The 17,801-nt window shown below is 39.8% G+C and overlaps 1 protein-coding gene across 4 annotated transcripts in view; it reads left to right on the top strand.

Moving 5' to 3' along the window:
- The window catches only part of LOC108109464 (peripheral plasma membrane protein CASK), a 32,902-nt gene extending 15,256 nt beyond the window's left edge, over positions 1-17,646 (top strand). The window contains exons 2-13 of one of the 4 annotated variants that reach the window (XM_017217984.2): positions 8,386-8,571; positions 8,649-8,813; positions 8,941-9,009; positions 9,909-9,938; positions 10,932-11,030; positions 11,097-11,235; positions 11,778-11,831; positions 12,635-12,754; positions 12,835-12,957; positions 13,530-13,637; positions 13,699-13,874; positions 13,939-17,646. In XM_017217984.2, the coding sequence (XP_017073473.1) occupies positions 8,386-8,571; positions 8,649-8,813; positions 8,941-9,009; positions 9,909-9,938; positions 10,932-11,030; positions 11,097-11,235; positions 11,778-11,831; positions 12,635-12,754; positions 12,835-12,957; positions 13,530-13,637; positions 13,699-13,874; positions 13,939-14,118 (1,449 nt within the window). In that variant the 3' untranslated portion in view covers positions 14,119-17,646. The remainder of the gene's footprint in view (positions 1-8,385; positions 8,572-8,648; positions 8,814-8,940; positions 9,010-9,908; positions 9,939-10,931; positions 11,031-11,096; positions 11,236-11,777; positions 11,832-12,634; positions 12,755-12,834; positions 12,958-13,529; positions 13,638-13,698; positions 13,875-13,938) is intronic. The other 3 variants (XM_041819116.1, XM_017217985.2, XM_041819117.1) reach the window with 3 other exon arrangements.
- The last annotated feature ends 155 nt before the right edge of the window (positions 17,647-17,801 follow it).

The raw sequence follows: 17,801 nt of genomic DNA, 5'->3' as shown, positions 1-17,801 counted from the left end.
AACAAAAAAGGAGGAAAAAGAAAAAGTTAATGGGGGCGGGGATAAAGAAAGTATGAAAAAAGTGAAGAAATAATTAGTTTACTTGTTACGAAAGTGAGTTATCGCCCTTTGTTGCCGCTGCAGCCGTTGCGGCGTTGTTTGCCTAGTTGAAATTGAATAAACAAATTTTACATGCCGCACACACACACACATAGAGGCATACGCATAAGCGCAGGATATACAAACACACGTACACACACATAGACAATGTGTTGAGTGTGCAAAAATAATAATGTGTGTTCTTACACATACGCACACACAAAGAAGAGCTCAGCAAAGAATGAAGAGGAGACAAGTCGGGGGCTATAAAATTACATTTACATATGCAGATCTGCATGTGAGTGTCCTGTTGCTAGAGTGTATGTGTGTGAAGAAGAAAGTGTTGTTGCCTACCTAACGGCGTCATTAGTCACACACAAAACACAATGAAAGCGAGTGAGAAATGGCACACTTATAAAAATGTATTTCCTCAATGGCATAAGTAAAAGGAGATGTCTTAAATCGGCATAATTTTATACGCACCTGAATGTAAGGCATTGTCTGATTTTACCTTGAAGATATTAAAAACAAAAACACATCCGAAACATGTTTTTTGACTCCAAGGACATTTGCCATTCTGGTTATAAAGCCTGTAATTATTATGCTTTTAAATCGTTAAATATTCATCATTTACAAGCAACCTTTTAGTGATGATTTACATGAAAAGATTACCATGTTTAAGGGTAAAGGTTTTTGCCTTACTTTGACTTTGAAACTATAAAAAAACAGATATATTTTATCATATCAACAAATCAAACCATAATTGGAAAGCAACATATTCAAACCGTTTACTGTTTGCAGTTACATCTTTTTAAAACCCATAAAAAATGTTTTAAAATTTTTCAATACAATACCATTACATGAAGATTTATTCGCTTGAAAAAACCTTTCTGGAAAATTAAAACAGATTGAGGTAAAAATTGAAAGCTGGCCCGTTGAAAAGGTCCCAATATCAATATTCAGTGGGGAGAAAAAACCATATTTAATATGCAGAAAACTCACATATATATAGCGTTTTTTCGAGTGTTTGGCTGTGGGAGCGAGCAGAAATGATGAAGGAAGACAGATGGGGGGGAAAATTGAAAGGTGGCGAGGTGAAAGCGATGACAATATGTTTCGCCCACGGAAAAGAGTTCCTGTTTTTCTTTTTCTCCCCCCTTTTGGACCGCTGATAGATGGCAGCGATAAATGCATAATATGCACGCACACACCGGAAATTTGTGGCTGTTTGTTGCCTGCTCAAAAAACCAAAACACGACATCACCAAAAAAAAAAGAAAATGAAAAGAGAAAAACGAAAAACCACCTTTTGTTATGAAAATATCAATGTATATATATATTTGTATGGATTTTTCGGCGTGGCGGTAAATTGAATGATGAGTGGGAGGATGTCGCCTGCTATTGTTCGGTTGATAAGGGAGCCTGGCAACTATTACCTGGCGCTGAAACGGGAGCCCACCTGTCAATCAATACCACCCCGCCGCATCAACATCATCGAACCACACCGACATCATCATAATAATCATCATCATCGTCATCGTTATCGCCATCGCCATCGTCATCGTCATCGTCAAACATCACCGGCTGTATGGGGAAAAGGACACTGTCTGTCTGTCAAAAATAATGCCAGCTAATAGGCAGGAAGTGTTAGCCGCCGCTGCCGTCGCCGCCCATGAACGAAGAAAGGATGCCGCTCAATTACCCTGACATAGTCATACGGTGAATGTTGTGTATTGGAGACCAATGTTAACTGTAAGACTGTGTCTCGGTGGTTGCCAGCCCAGCAACAATAACAATGTATCAACTCGAAATCATCGTATCCTATCGAACCCAAACGGATATATATATACCCTCAGTATATATAGATATGTGGAAGTGAAGACGGCCGGACTGCAACAATAAGTTCGCCCAAGTGATAATTCCACGATAGCAAGTTTCATGGGTTTACTCCTGGGAAAGGCTGGGGAAACTGCTGCTGTTGCTTATCGCTAAACACGCGACACGAAACAGACAGGCCAGCCCACAAAATGCTCGCTCTTCTCGGCTGGAAGTTGGTAACTGGGAGCAGGGCACTGGGATCTCTGAGCCCTGGCTGTGAGATGTGAGCCAGACCTGACAGCTTGACAGGCGCCTGGTGCACACACACATCACCTCAAACTTTAAACAGCTTTTATTTTGAGAGGCTCTTTATACCCTATATACTCTTCAAGTTCAAGGGTCTATGTGTATGGCCTTTTTTTAAACTTTCTCCCAAACCAACGATCTAATTGGTAAATATTTTTCATTAAACAAACAGCAATTATACTGATTGGTTAACTTTATTTAATATTTACTGTATCAATAGGGGTACATTTTTAATTTCGTTTAATCAATTTTGTTTTGAATTCAAACAGCAATAGTCATACTGTTCTTATTTATCAACCTCTATAAAATTCACACATTGTCCCAATTATATATTTTGCTTTTTGTTTTGTAATATTTTTTGTCAAGTCAAATAACATTTTTTCACCTATTGACTTGTATTTTTAATTAAAGCCAATTTAATATTGTTATTTACATTTTTTTTTATTAACAAAAAGCAATTATCAAAGTTTACCATTATTTATTGAATTTAATTTGGGTGACTGTTTGCCCAAAATGTGTTTAAAAGGTATCCCTTTTTCGAGTAGCATCCGTTTTTACCTGTTTTTCCTGTGAAGAGTTGGCAATGAGCTGGGATTAATTAAGCCGGAGAAGATTCATTTTGCGGTCGGCTCACATATGGGTTGCACTTAATCTGTGCCTCGACCTCGGGCCCTGTTGTCGCTGCTCCAAGCCCGATAAGGTGCCAAATGTGGGAACTATCCTAGCGGGCTCCGCCACAAAATAGGATTAACAAATGAAGCCAGGAGGAGAAGTGAGAGTAGGGCGGGTGACTGCCTCTGGCGAGTGCGCCCGTAGTACTAATTAAAATTCGGCATTAATCCAGATGATTCAGCTGTCAACGGCTGCCCGACCTCCTGTCGCCTCTCCTCTCAGTCCTTCGCATTTTGTCTGTTTTTCCTGCCCAACTCCAAAATCCCGAAATGGATGCGGAAGCCATTCGCAGTCGCGCGTACGTGTGTAATTGACGTGTGGCCTGGAATATTAAAGAGAGAAAAATCCTAGAGCTCTCCTCCCACGCATTCGTCGAAAAAAAACAAAAAAAGAAAGGAAAAAATATATATCCTTCTTCCTGGCATACCCCAGACCATCCTTCCTTTTGGCCATGCTGTGTAATTATTAAAACCAACAAATAACGTTCGTGTGGTCGGTTCTAGGCTCACCCACAGCGGTTGGGGTGGTTGCTGGACATTCGGTGGTTGGGTGGTTGGTCGGCGGTTGCTGGTCCGTTGGTTAGTGGCTTAGCATAAAGCTGGAAAAATGACCAGCTCCCTGGATGGACTGGCCGCCAACAATGGACCTGACTCAGCTGTCGTTGTTGGACAATTGGCTGGAAAATAGCTAAGGGTCTTGAAGTCTCATCATGGGTTAGAAAGGATTTTTTTTTACGTTTTTATAAACATAACTTACGTGATTGCTTTTCCTTTTTAATTGACATAAAAAGAAGATGAATTACTTCTTTAAAAATTCTTTGATACTCACTCCCCATACCTCTCTATAGCTTAATATTTATGTTAAAAAGTTTGCCTGAAGTCAAGAGTTGACTTGAAGCTTTGACATTTATTCCTTTCCAGAGACAGTCTCCTTTATTATCCTTTGAAATATTAAGCTCACATTGAAAGATTTTCTAAAGATAGAACATGTTTTTTTATAGTTTTTAGCTTCTATTTAATCCTGAGTGACATGCAGAGGAATTAGTTCCACGGAGTTTACGAGTCAATTCCATTGCTTCTTAAAAACTTTCATCAATATTTACTAGTCGTACTCGTACCTTTTGAATTTTCTTCTTACCAAAAAGCTCAAGATTTTGTTTGCAAACTTAGTTTCATGTCAAAGATTTGTGCTAACTTTATGGAGAACTTAGCCGCTTGAATTATTCAAAAGCCAGTCCTGCACTCAGGTTCTTAGTTAAAAAAAAAAAAAGAGGAAAGGAAAAAAATAGTGCAAAGTGAGAGTGAAATCTAGTTGTTTGGGACTAATAAAAGTTGTCGTTGCTTTTGGCTATGAACGAGGATTTTTTCCTATTTTTCGCTCCTGTTACGGTTGTCCAGTTTCCGGCAGAGTTCAGAACTGATGCGGCTGCTGGCTCAGCAGCAAACAAATGGAGCTCGGGGCAACATTCAACGTGGTGGCACGGGATGGGGTTATTACTGATTGTTTAGGACAGGACCTCTAGCAGGCACACAGAGCAAACAACAGGCATCTGCATATAAACGGGAGGCGAACCGGGAACCAGGGCAAAACTTTAACAAGCACTTAAGTATTAATCATGGAAATCAGAGGCAGCTGTGGGCCACCTCCTCCTCCTCCTCCTTCTCCTCCATTGTGGCTGTGTGTGGTTAGTGTGTGTGTGTGTGAGTGTGGGCCAAAAAGTTTGCCACGTTGGCTATCAATGTCACTGAAACGGAGCGCCTAATGAGGCATTAAACTTAACTGCTCAACTTTGCGCCTGTCAAGCGCTTATTAAATTTACCGTTTTATTGGTCCAACAACTTGGTGTTAAATATGAACCACCCACCCCATACCACCCCCCCGTCTGCTGTCCCATCCGTAGTGGTCAGTAGGCGTGGCCATAGCCAGAAGGGCAGGAGCGGGTGTGGTGTTCTTTAAGTGAAATCAGATTACGTTGTTTATCGTTCAGTGCCGACTTGGTTTTTAGCTAACCAGGCGTGTGTCCTTCTCTGGATTTCCCCCATTTCCATTTCTAGAGGCAGAAATTCCACTCCTTCGTCCATCTTCTTCCGCCGCATCTGCCGCATTTAAATAGTTGCCAAGTTCAGCAAATTTTATTCGATGTAGTTAATTTTGTTTCTCGGCAGAAAAAGGAAATTGTATTACCCATTTATTTAGTCAAATTCCATTGCGGCTATGCCGATGTGGGTTTAGTAGGCGTGGCTGTCTTCTCGGGTGTTTCTAACTCGCATTAATAGTAGTAGTAGTTGGAAGTTCTGGCGTAATTGGATTGCAAACTTCTGCCAAAACGAGCAAATACAATAAATAGCAGACGGACAAGTAGGGAATGGGATTTGTTTCTGGTTGGAGGCGTCTATATTTTGAAGAAGAAGCCTTAAAGGGGTCGGTCAATGGAGCTAGAGGGAAATCATAGTATGTTGTTCTCTGACTTCATCAGATTCTGGATACATTTTATGGGTCTTGAAGGGTTCTTGATAAAATATTGATGAAGAGAGACTTAACTTATATAAAACTAAGAAAGAAATGTTTAAAAATCCATTTTTAATCTCATAAAGTGCCAACCCCACTCCTTATATATCCGAAATATCTTTTCGCTATCCCGGAATAACACTTCATTTGCCCATTTCAAGGATTTCCAACAATCCTTTTGCCCCAAAAACAAAAAGTAAACCATTCCGAGCAACCCAAGCGAATAGGTTTACTTATCCCCCATTCGATACGGTAAGAAATTGAATGAAATCGGTTCCCATGTTTACTGCGGGATCAAAAGACCATCTGAAGGATGCTCGACAGAGATATTTCCATTTCCCAATCGCAAATCAAGGCGCACTAAATTTGATATCCGAACCTACCCGGAAAATGATTCGTTTCGAATCCAACACGTCGAAATTATTGAATTGATGTTTCCCGATAAGCCCAAACTCGATTACCACCTGTCAATCCCCAAACACTTTCTACCCCCAAACCAACCCCCACCATGAATCCACCCAATCATTCTCATATTCTTGTTTACACAGCTAACTGAGTATTTTTGGGGGATTCCCCCCTAGCATGCTGCGCGATGTATTCCCAAGTATTATGAAATATTTATGCACACGCCATTGCGGATATTCACTCAAAAGTGGTGAGTGTATGAGGAGTATGTGTGACGGAAAGCTCTCGAAATAGTGCAGTTCACTGGGAAAGCGGAAAATCAACTGAAAGAGAGAAGGAGAAAGAGAGAGTGAGGTGTACAATATTTTCCATGTAGCATCCACAAAAAGAGCGTGATATCATTTCAAAGAGAGAGAGAGAGAGAGGAGCTGCTCAGTTGAGTTTTGCGGTCGATGTCAGCAGCAAAATGTCTGTGGCGGAAATGAAACGTGCTTTCTGTCTAAGTGTGTGTATTTGTGTGGGTGTGGGGGCTTAGATATGTGGGTGGTGGCTGAGGTGTAGGTGTTCGTTTGTATGTGTCTGTGTGGGTCTGCTACGTGCCCGTGTTTGTGGCATTGAGTAATCATCAGCGTTGAAAATTGCGTTTTTTATGGGGCCAGTGCCAGTGCCAGTGGATTGGGGATGAATGGTGCTAGGGGATGAACCCGAGATGGGGGTAGTTCGAGAGGGGAAAGGTGTCGTGGGGGGCCAGTGGGCAAAAGTGCTGGCAGTGCGTTAGCTTAGCTGTACTTAGCATATATGTAAATGTACACTCGCATAACGATGCTAAATATTAACTTGGGAGTTTTCTCAAGCTCTGGGCTTAGTCGTTAATAATCTTTAAATAAAAAGGAGTTAACCTCCTTGAAGTTAAGTTTTAAGGATTTTATTTAAATTATGTAGATCAAAAAGAATATTTTATAAGATTTTATCCTTTTATAGTTAAGAATTTACCCAGACTACAAGTCTCTTGGTGTAGTAAAGTCAAAAAGTAAATAATATGATTATAGCAGAGTATAACTTTATTTTTGTGAATCTCATATATTTGTTAGCCTACAAAATTAATACCCATACATTATAACTTAACTTTTTCAAACCTACATATGTTTCTTCAAGATGTATTCTCCAGATACTTCCCTAAATGTTAAACGTCTAATTTTATAGACCTCTTTTTAATGCTCCTTCCTCCTGCTGAAAAACCAATCTTAAATTGAGATTTTACCATCAAGATTCCAACTTTTATTACCCACATCTTACTCTAAGCATGTTGCATTCTGCATCCTGAGATTTATATATATTGACATATATATACTTATTTTGATCAGTGTAAATTTGTATACCGAGCATCCTTTTTCCCCTGTGCGTGCGTGCCCCCGCTGTGCGTCTGTGTGCGTGTGAGTGGCACAAGTGTCACGGCATGGCATCGCAGTAAAATCCTTTTTTATGGCCTAGCCCAATGCCTCAGCTTCAGCTTTAGCTTCAGGTCCTGGCCCGCTCCTCCTTTCCTTGCTTTTTTTCCAGACATTCCTACGCCCAGGATATTGTTGCCCCCGGTCTTCGGATGAAAGGGCAAGGGCAGGAAAAATTAATTTCGCAACATATTCAAAGTGTTATTAAACATAATTTATTAAAACCGAAATTGTATAAAGTCAGGCTGAATATATATAGTATATGTGGTGGCTGCGAGGAGGAGGCGGGAGTCGGGAGGAGTTGCCATAAATTGTTGAGATTTTTGTCGTTGCTCGGTTATCCCAATGGTTATCCATGGGGTCACGGGGTCATGTGCGTGCCCTCGTTTGTGGCTGTCGCCGCTTTTAACGGCTTTTCGGAAATGGGCGTTTCATCCTCGATGCCATGTGTTTTTTATCCAGCTTGTTTGTGTTGTGTTGTGTTGTTTTTTCTTTCAGATATATATATATATATATATACATTTTTTGCCCCAAACTGTGGCTGTGCAACAAATGTCGCACAGTTAATGTTGTAAACAAGTTGTGCTGTTGTGCGGTTGAGAGACCCCAGCATTTTTGGGCGTTATGATGTATGTGGCAGGCGTGGCAAATCGGAAATTTAATTTCCCAGCCAAACGAGCACCCGGCCGGGCGGGCATTGCCACGCCGGAGCTCATAACGGCCAGCTTAATTGCCGGCCATAATTTAGGCTAACCCTAAACCGAAACCTGCAACCTACCAAGGAGCGGGGTTTTCTAATATCTAGCATGTGTTTAAATCAAAATTATTTCCCTTTTCAACCCATTTACTTCCGGTTGAAAGAAGTGTGGACATTCCTGAGTGCAATTTTCATGCAAAGTGTTATTGGAGTTTTCTTAGTCTTCATGATATTATAAATTATGTCGAAATGGGGATTTTCGTCATTAATATGTCACAGAAACTGACCCATTAAAACTTTAATAGGGGTTTAAATTAATAAATAATAATCACATATTAAATAGAGAATAAGAACTACAGTCTTTAGGAGGTTATTATAGGTCTAACCCTGGAGTCAAATATTTTCTAACCCCCAAATCTCCTTTTAACTCCTTACCTATGCTTACCTTTTCCAGGCTCTGCTCCATAGCCACGATGTGGTGGCCCGGGATGTCTACGGTGAGGAGGCGCTGCGCGTCACCCCGCCACCGATGGTGCCCTACCTCAATGGCGACGAGCTGGACAACGTCGAGGGCAGCGAACTGCAGCATGTGACCCGGGTGCGACTAGTGCAGTTCCAAAAGAACACGGACGAGCCCATGGTAAGCTAACTGTGCCTCTAGTCTCAAGGGAGGATTGGGGTAACACTGTACTGACCAACTGTGTAATCCCTTTACAGGGCATCACGCTGAAGATGACCGAGGACGGGCGGTGCATTGTGGCCAGGATTATGCACGGCGGGATGATTCATCGCCAGGCCACGCTGCACGTGGGCGACGAGATACGGGAGATCAACGGCCAGCCGGTGCAGCATCAGTCGGTTGGCCAATTGCAACGAATGCTGGTGAGCCCGCCAATCAATCTTCCATCTCTCCATCTCCTCTTTGCCTTTTACCCCTTATAACGAATCCTGTTCCTGACTTTGTCCACCTGCTAATTGAATGTGTCCGATCTTAATCCCTCTCTTGCAGCGCGAGGCACGCGGTTCTGTTACCTTCAAGATAGTTCCTTCGTACCGCAGCGCTCCGCCCCCCTGCGAGGTAAGTTAACTGGCCGGGACATGGCCTACTCTTGGTGTACATAGCTAGTTTGGTTTAAGGCTAACTAATCACCATATATACTAATCTTACACTAAACCATAAAATAAACTTGGTTAGTCCTTCTCATTTCGTTAGAGTTGTGGCGTTTTAATCGCTCTTTTTATTGGTGTTTTAATTTAAACATAATCCTCAGCTCAGGTTAAACACTTAGGAGGCAGTTAAGATTTATATTAAAATATAATAAATGAGGGAACATATTAAAGGACTTTAAAATAAGTTAAACTGACTAGTAAGTTTCTTTCCTTTTTTCAAGGAAACAACTCTTATTAGCTCTCCATCTGAGCTTATTTCATCGATTATGTAAGATGTACTTGCCTAATCACTTATTAGTTTCACATAATTATATAATTAGCTTGCTTAATTCTTTGTGAATAGCTTTCTCGACTTCTTACCATACCCAAATGCCTTGGCATTAAGTTATTAAGTTCGATGAAGTGGAATGCTTATATTGTTTGTCAATTTGGCGAAATCAAAATATCAATAGGGATTAATTAGAGGATTGAATTGGGTGCCCCCCGTCTACTGTACCAACCCGAAATGGGGCAACGAAAATGCAACTCGGTGCATTATGCATATTATAAAGTAAACGAGGCTTCGTCGGTGGGCGTAATGGGAAAAATAGGTTCATGTAATATTTATGGGCGTTGTAATATGTATGTATGTATGGGGAGTATCCTGAACAATCCACACATCCGTGATGCGTTTGTAGTTGTAGCCATAATCCATTATGCAATTATTTCGCAGTGCATTAACATAACTCCACACTCTCTCTCTCTCTCTCAATTTGTTTCGTACCCCCTCTTGTTTTCCCCCCTCTTTCACTCATGCCCACCATGCAGCTTTTCAGGATCAGACCCGCTCCGGTGCTTGTAAGTATCACGCTACCCACAATAGACACGTAATCACGCACCACACACACTCACACCCACAGCCATATCCACAACATAACAACACCCACTCGAGATTACTTTTACTCGAAAACACCCACCCATCCGCCCATCCGCCCATCCAGGCATTCCGGTAGATATGTATGTGCATATTCATTAACCCGCAGACAAGTCAAAAGGCACAACTCACACAAGAGCCGTAAATTTGTCTAATTTATGTTCATCACTTAGTCAACAGCAACAACGATACATCCAACGTCAAGCAGGTCTATGATGCCCTATTTTCCGGGGCATACATATATTGTAATTATGAACCAAAGTTTTCTGCCAAAACAGTTGCCACATGACAACATTTTAATTTGCGGAGAAAGTTATATATATATATATATTTGCTTTTTGTTTCAAATCAAATATTTCTGTAAACCAACGACTAACAAATAATGTTTGTTATGGATAAACTGAATTAGAAAATGAATTTAGTTTTGGTTTTGTTAAGGGAAGTGGATTACCACCCTTCACATAAATGATAAACTAAAATGTAAACTAAATTGTTAACTTAACTCTATATCTTCAGAGAACTGATTATTTATTTAGAGTTTTCCAATTATAATTTCAAATTCGCAAGAGCATTTCAAATTTGAAACCTTCTGTTTGGCAACGTTGTTTACTAGTGTCTTTGTTGCTACCGATTTTGTTGCTGTGGCTGCCTGCTTTTGACATGCAAATGAGTTTTGCATGTAATTCGAAAACTGAAACCCATTTCGCTGAGGCAGCCGCAACTCAGTTGCAGCCAGAGCCAAAAGTAGCTGAGATGGCAGAAAATACGGAAAATGTAGAAAATGTAGAAAAGTCGAAATGGGAAAAGGAAAATCGTATCATCATCGACCTGCTTGCTGTAGCTAGCAACTATTTGCAACGCGACTCTAGTGCTCATCTGGTCTACCATATCTTGTGTCTCTCTTTCTCCACACGCAGATATTCGTGCGCGCCCAATTCGATTATAATCCGCTGGATGATGAGCTTATACCCTGCGCCCAGGCGGGCATATCATTCCAAGTGGGCGACATACTGCAGGTAGGTTAACTAACCACAAGATAAATCTGATAAAAATCCATGTCATTACCATGAATGTACTTACAGATCATTAGCAAGGACGATCATCACTGGTGGCAGGCGCGACTGGATACGGTGGGCGGATCGGCAGGACTGATACCGTCGCCGGAGCTGCAGGAATGGCGAATCGCCTGCCAGACGGTCGACAAGACCAAGCAGGAGCAGGGTGAGTGACCGGGTTGGTCCTGGCCAGCGGCAAGGCGTCTCGAACCCAACTATCCGTGTTCTCTATGTGTAATTGGATGCTCGATATAATCAATCAATCGTATGCTATATGAATAATTGTACTTATATTGGAAGTGTATGATGAAATCGTAGTTAATCGAAAGGGAAAGCGCTCTCTCTCTATATATGTCTCTCTCTCACACACATATAAAACCAGAAACACACTTGTACCACCCACAAACACACAGCCACATCTGTACACTAACACTTACAGAGAGTTGCATGCCCCAAAAAAAACGAAAGTCAAAAAAGTAGCCAAAGGAAAGAAAACCTTTTTTAAATTTACTAACCAAAATAAGGGGGGAAGCCCCTAAGCTGCCAAATTTCAAGCTGACCAAAAGCAAAGACCCAAAGACACCACCTACATATGCACACCTGTACAAAACTCTAATACCTAGTTAACCTAGCTAACCATGAATCTCGCATCTCGAAACCAAACCAAAGAATTGCTATAAACTATGTATGTATGATAATATAATGCAGGAGAACCGGGTGCTGGATGTTCCGCTCACGCAGATGGGTGTGATGGATCAGCAGGTAGTTACCATATAACCAAAAACCACCAACCACACCCCACACACTCAATACCACTAAAAACGAATCTCCAACTTTGGGAGAGCTGCTCAGACTCGTCTTTTAACGTTTCTTCTTGAGTTCTGTTATGCCCACCAAAAAAAAAATATGAAACAAACAAACAACACAAACAACTTACTCTTACTGTACAACAGAATTTCTATCGATAGCAATTTTTGTATAAAGATACTCACCCACAAAACCCAAAATCACCCACCCAAAAGAACCCGAAAGTTGTAGCTTACGTAGACGGCACCATCCAGTTCCAGGAAACGAGTAGATCACGCCTCTCATGATCACGATCGCCATCTAAACAGTAGATGCACCACAGTCATCGTTGTTTATGAACCCACAGTATTGAACCCTCCGCTTTAAGAAACCCCAAATGTACCCAATAGTTAGCCTCTAATGAACCCACATAAAACACAAGTTCACTCCACTGCACGTTAGGCTGGCTGAAAGAACACCGCATATATCTAATTCGGAAGGAAAATCTAGGTCAGGAAGAGCATAAAGTATCAAGGGAAAGTCCTTAGCTAAGCATCAATCATCTAAAAGGATATCATCATGACTCATCTAATATATATCTATATAAATAAGCAAAATCGTGCTTGCTTCATGCTCGAATCTATACCAAATGCCTGTTCTACAGCATGTTTTTCTCGCCTGCTCTATAAGCATGTGGCTCTCTAAACTTACTCAGCTCTACCATCTGCCATCTAATACAGACAATTCAATAACATTTGCTTCTCCATTATAACCAACAGTTAACTGCTCCATCTTCGGGCGCAAGAAGAAGCAATGCCGGGACAAATATCTGGCCAAGCACAATGCCATCTTCGACACGCTCGATGTGGTCACGTACGAAGAGGTTGTCAAGGTGCCAGGTGGGTTTGATTTTTGCTCCCTGCCATAGGTGAACTTTTGTTTATATTTTGTGTTTTTTTCCCTCTTCTTGTACTTTTAGTTGGAGATCCAAACTTTCAGCGCAAAACGTTGGTGCTCTTGGGTGCTCATGGGGTGGGCAGGCGGCATATCAAGAACACCTTGATATCGAAGTACCCCGACAAGTACGCCTATCCCATTCCACGTAAGTTTCTATTAAATGTTAACTTTTGGTTGTCTTTTAGTTACTTCTTAAGAATAAATACATTTTGGGATTTAACAATATTTATTTTTGATTTATCAACATTTTTTAATGTTAAATAAGAAGATGTCACGGCTCCATTGCCCTGGCTAATGGAGCAGAAATCTATATATTCATCTTCTTTGTATCCCATAAAAATTGAATCATCATAAATTTTTAGCTGTGAAAAAAGGCATTTGTTTTTTTCTATAAAAATAAATTTAAATTTATTACACTAAAGCCGTAAAGTGATTTATTACTCGTTTATCGCTGTGAGATTTTAATGCCGGGCTTGTGTTTACATTTTTCGAAATAATACAGACCTTGTATTTACTATTTATTTACCATATAGTTAATGGCTTACCAATAATTTAAATTTAATGGCGGTACACAAGTAATTTAATAAGTTACAGCTAATTAAGTAAATAAATTCTAAATATTTTGTTTAGTATTACTTATTTAGTAACTAGTTGCCAACCGCTCTTACCATTTTGTTACCTTTATTATAAATACTAGAAATAATTCCCAATTTATAGATACAACGAGACCTGCCAAGCCCGAGGAGGAGAACGGACGCAGCTATTACTTTGTCTCGCACGACGAAATGATGGCGGACATCGGTGCGAATGAGTACTTGGAATACGGTAATGAACTCACTCACATACCAATCCCACATCCTTATACATATCTGTTGAACCTTTACAGGCACTCATGAAGATGCCATGTACGGCACCAAGTTGGACACCATCCGGCGTATTCACACCGAGGGCAAGATGGCCATATTGGATGTAGAGCCGCAGGCACTGAAGATACTCCGGACCGCTGAGTTCACGCCCTACGTGGTGTTCATAGCGGCTCCCTCGCTACAGAACATAGCTGATGTAAGAACAGTCTAGTAGTTAAAGTCAAACCCTTCTGATTGCTTTTCTTTTGGCCCAATGACAGTACGATGGAAGCCTGGAGCGATTGGCCAAGGAGTCGGAGATGCTGCGCCAGCTATATGGGCACTTCTTCGATCTGACGATTGTGAACAACGACATCAGCGAGACGATTGCCACGCTGGAGACGGCCATCGACCGGGTGCACACCACTCCGCAATGGGTGCCCGTCTCCTGGCTGTACTGACAAGACAGCGAACTGGAATGCCCCGACTGCCTCGAGGGCTGTGACTGCGAGTGGGACGCCTACACGCAGGCCTCTAACGTGGCGCTCTACTGAAGGCCCAAATGTAAACACGAAGGTGCACGAAGGATACACCATGCCACACATCACCACAACACACCATTAAAGTATTACCAAGGCACAAAAAAAACAACACAACTGCAGAAGCAACACAGTTAAAAACCACTACAACAGATGACAGTGAGGATTGGATGAAGGATGGATGGAAGGATAGAAGGCGCCTGGCGCCGAGCTATATAATTTAAGCATAAGATGGGTATTATGGGAACTGCGGTCGCAACGCAAAGACAAAAGTGTGTTAAATCACAAAAACAACCCTTTGTATTTGCCTCGTTTTTGTTTAACTGTTTTAAATGTATTAATTTTATTTTTATTTGTATTAATTTTAACCAATTGTATTTGCCATTCCATGCTCATTGTGTTATATACTTTATTTACGTTTATTGTTTTGTTGTACTTGTTTTTTTATTATTCAGCATTTAGTCACAAAGAAAAAAGAACAGCATTAAACGCTTATGTAAATCTTGCACTTGTTAGTGTCTAAGTTAACTCTGGAGTTAGAAAAATCGTAAGAAAACCGAACAGGAACAACCGAAGCACTCCAAATTGTTTTTACTCAAAGATTATTTCCGGTAAGAGTCTTGTGAGCAGATAGGGCGAGTTGAACGAGTTAGTAAATTATAGAGAAAACTACGTAATTAAATATAATTAAACATAGACACAAGGAGACACAACAGAAAAACAAAACAAAAAGAGAAAGAAAAAGAAAACCAACATGAAGAACCGAAAATAATAAACAAATTACGATGTGAGCAATTTCAAGTGTTTCAAGCCAAGTAAGAACTAATTAATTACATATGGAAGATCAAGTCAAGAGACGGTGGTAAAGTGCACGTTTTAAATGCAATAAAGAAAAGGTAACAGAAAAACCAAAAGATATAATTAATTCAGATCACAACACTTACACAAGGAGGAAAATGAAAAAGAAAACAAAAACAAAAACATATAATACCAAAATACCAAATTGTTGAAGTTTAATTGAATTCCATGAGAAATGAGTAAAACAAGAAAAAAATGCAATCAAACATAATAATAAAAAACACAAAAAAAGAGATACATAAAACATAATTGCAGCAGCGTTTAATTCAAGCAAAAACAAAGTAAACAAACGGATAAAAATAAAAACATAGAGTGAGCACAAAAACACACACATACTAACTGCAATTACGAATTAAAATAATTAGCAAAAGGATGAGGAGCAGGAGATTGCAGGTCAACGCAAAACAGGCAGATATAAGTATATATGACAACAAGAAAGAAAAGTAGGAAATCGAGCAAATATGTATACACAACACATATATATATTTTTCGAACAACTCAAACTCAGGTTGGATACATTGAAAATCAGTCAAGTTCAATAAGAATAATATAGCGGAGCGCTTCCTTTTAACCCACAGCCAAAACAAAAGAGAAAATAAAAGAAAATAAAATGAGAAAATGAGAAAATGTAAAACCTAACAAGGAGACCCAAAACCGAATCGAATAAGATCTTAAGTCGCTTTGAATTGAATTGAATTAATCGTACACCCACTGGCCCAGTAACCACCCAAGCAGCAGCTTCAAATTTTCGAGATACTTTTACAATGACACCGACAAACTGTCTTAGTAGCAATCAAGAAACCTGGCATTTTTTTTAGTGCAGCTTCATAAGATCAGCAACCAGCGCTCAGTAATTTCGCTTCTTTTCTCCTTTTATAAAGAGAGAGAGAGATATCCCATTCCCAAAGGTACTTTAGCTTCCCTCACATAGAGCTTCTGAGATGATGATAAATGATGAATGAAAACAGAATTTAGACTACAACTACAGCGGAGTGCACTTTGCAATCCAACTACTAGCCCATGCAGTTGGGTAATCCAGCAAACTTTTGGAATAGAAAATGAATTAACACTTGAGATCGAACTTAGTATTAAACCAAAACCAAACACATTTGTAAACACGTGCCACACCCATACACAAGATTCTCTAGCTATTCCTTAACAACAATTTAAGCCTGAGCTTAATTCGAGCCCAAAACCACACACGACCCACTTGAATTTCCCAACCGCACACCACACAACAACAACATAACTTATATCCAGAACAATTCTATGGTTTCAAAATGGTTGAACAATTTTGCATAGAGTATTATCGTTAGACGCTGGGCTATATAACTTTTTCGGTTCTGAGCGTGGATGAAGATAGCAGTGAGGCAATGCAAATCATAGAAGTATCCCCAAAAATATAAAAAAAAAAAACTTTAAATTAAAAACAACCGAACCTACCCGAAAAAAACTGAAGAACTAACTACCTACCCACAACCACAAAACGCAGCCAAGTGGCCAAATTAACTAAGTATTATACCTTAAATCGAACGAACGGGACGAGACGCGGGGAGAGTAACCTTATAAAGAACATGGCTGAAGAGATGCTAGATGTATGTACATTTTGAGGTTCCCCCCTAAGAAAACAAGGCTAAAGTGTGCCAGAAAACACCAAAAAATTATGATGAAAATGATTAGGAAAAGAATGCTCAAATCAAAATCTTATATTTTATGGTATTAACAATGATTAGGAACGATTGAACCGAATTGAAGGCGATGGGGGAAACACAGACACAGATATATAGAGAGTATCCCGAGATTGAGCTAGGATTTCGAAGGATTCGTTTCGTACTTTTACTTGATCCTTTTTTTCTTAGCCGATGCGAGCAGATTGTAGTACTGTACTCTAAGATTAATTTCACACTAAGATTAAGTAAAAATTTATTGTTGATATTACATAAAAAAAAAAAAAAAAAAACAAGAATGAAAAAAACAAATGAGATGAACACGGTCACGTAAACCAAATGAATTAGAATTTTTCTCTAATTTCATAAGTCAATGAGGAGGATGATGATGATATGATAGCGAGGGTAATGATGATGAAGATGAGTTGATAATGCTTATGATCTCCAATGTCAATATGTGTAGATTGACGCGATTTGAGCTAATTGAGTGAATTGTTATTAAAATAATAAATGAAATGAAATGAAATGAATGGATCGACAGATCGATCGATCGTTTTGGGGCGCAGATGGCCGCGGCGTTAGTAAATATCATTTAAAATAAATGATAAAAATGTCATTATATATACATAGTTTAAACATGGGATTAATAATAATAAATTAAAATGCAAATGCAAATGCAAATGATAAAGAACCGACGATGAAGATGAGAAACGGGAATGAGAATTAAATAAAAACGAGTAAACAACACTGAAATACCGAATTTTAAATACATAAGTTTTGAAGAATCAAGCATGCAGCAAAGACAAAGCAAAAACCCCAGAACACACACAGAAACCGAAACCGAAACCGAAACAGAAACAGAAAATAATAAAATGAACTTCTATATATGAAAAGAGAACAAAATATACGAGAGATACAATTTCAACCAGATTTTGCAATGATTTTCGGAAGTCCCCCTCCTAACCCTACCCCAAGTCAAGTTCCGCCAATAAAGAAAGACTCAAAATCAGAACCTTTCAAGTTCTTAGAAGCCAGTGGCGTGAATTTCGCAGAAATGCCCAATGGTGGTGGTCAGTGGAA

Source organism: Drosophila eugracilis, unplaced genomic scaffold (genome assembly GCF_018153835.1).
Source record: "Drosophila eugracilis isolate 14026-0451.02 unplaced genomic scaffold, ASM1815383v1 contig_47, whole genome shotgun sequence".
NCBI lineage: Eukaryota > Metazoa > Arthropoda > Insecta > Diptera > Drosophilidae > Drosophila > Drosophila eugracilis.
The sequence above is the reverse complement of the archived record's forward strand: the minus strand, read 5'-3'. Positions and strand labels throughout refer to the sequence as shown.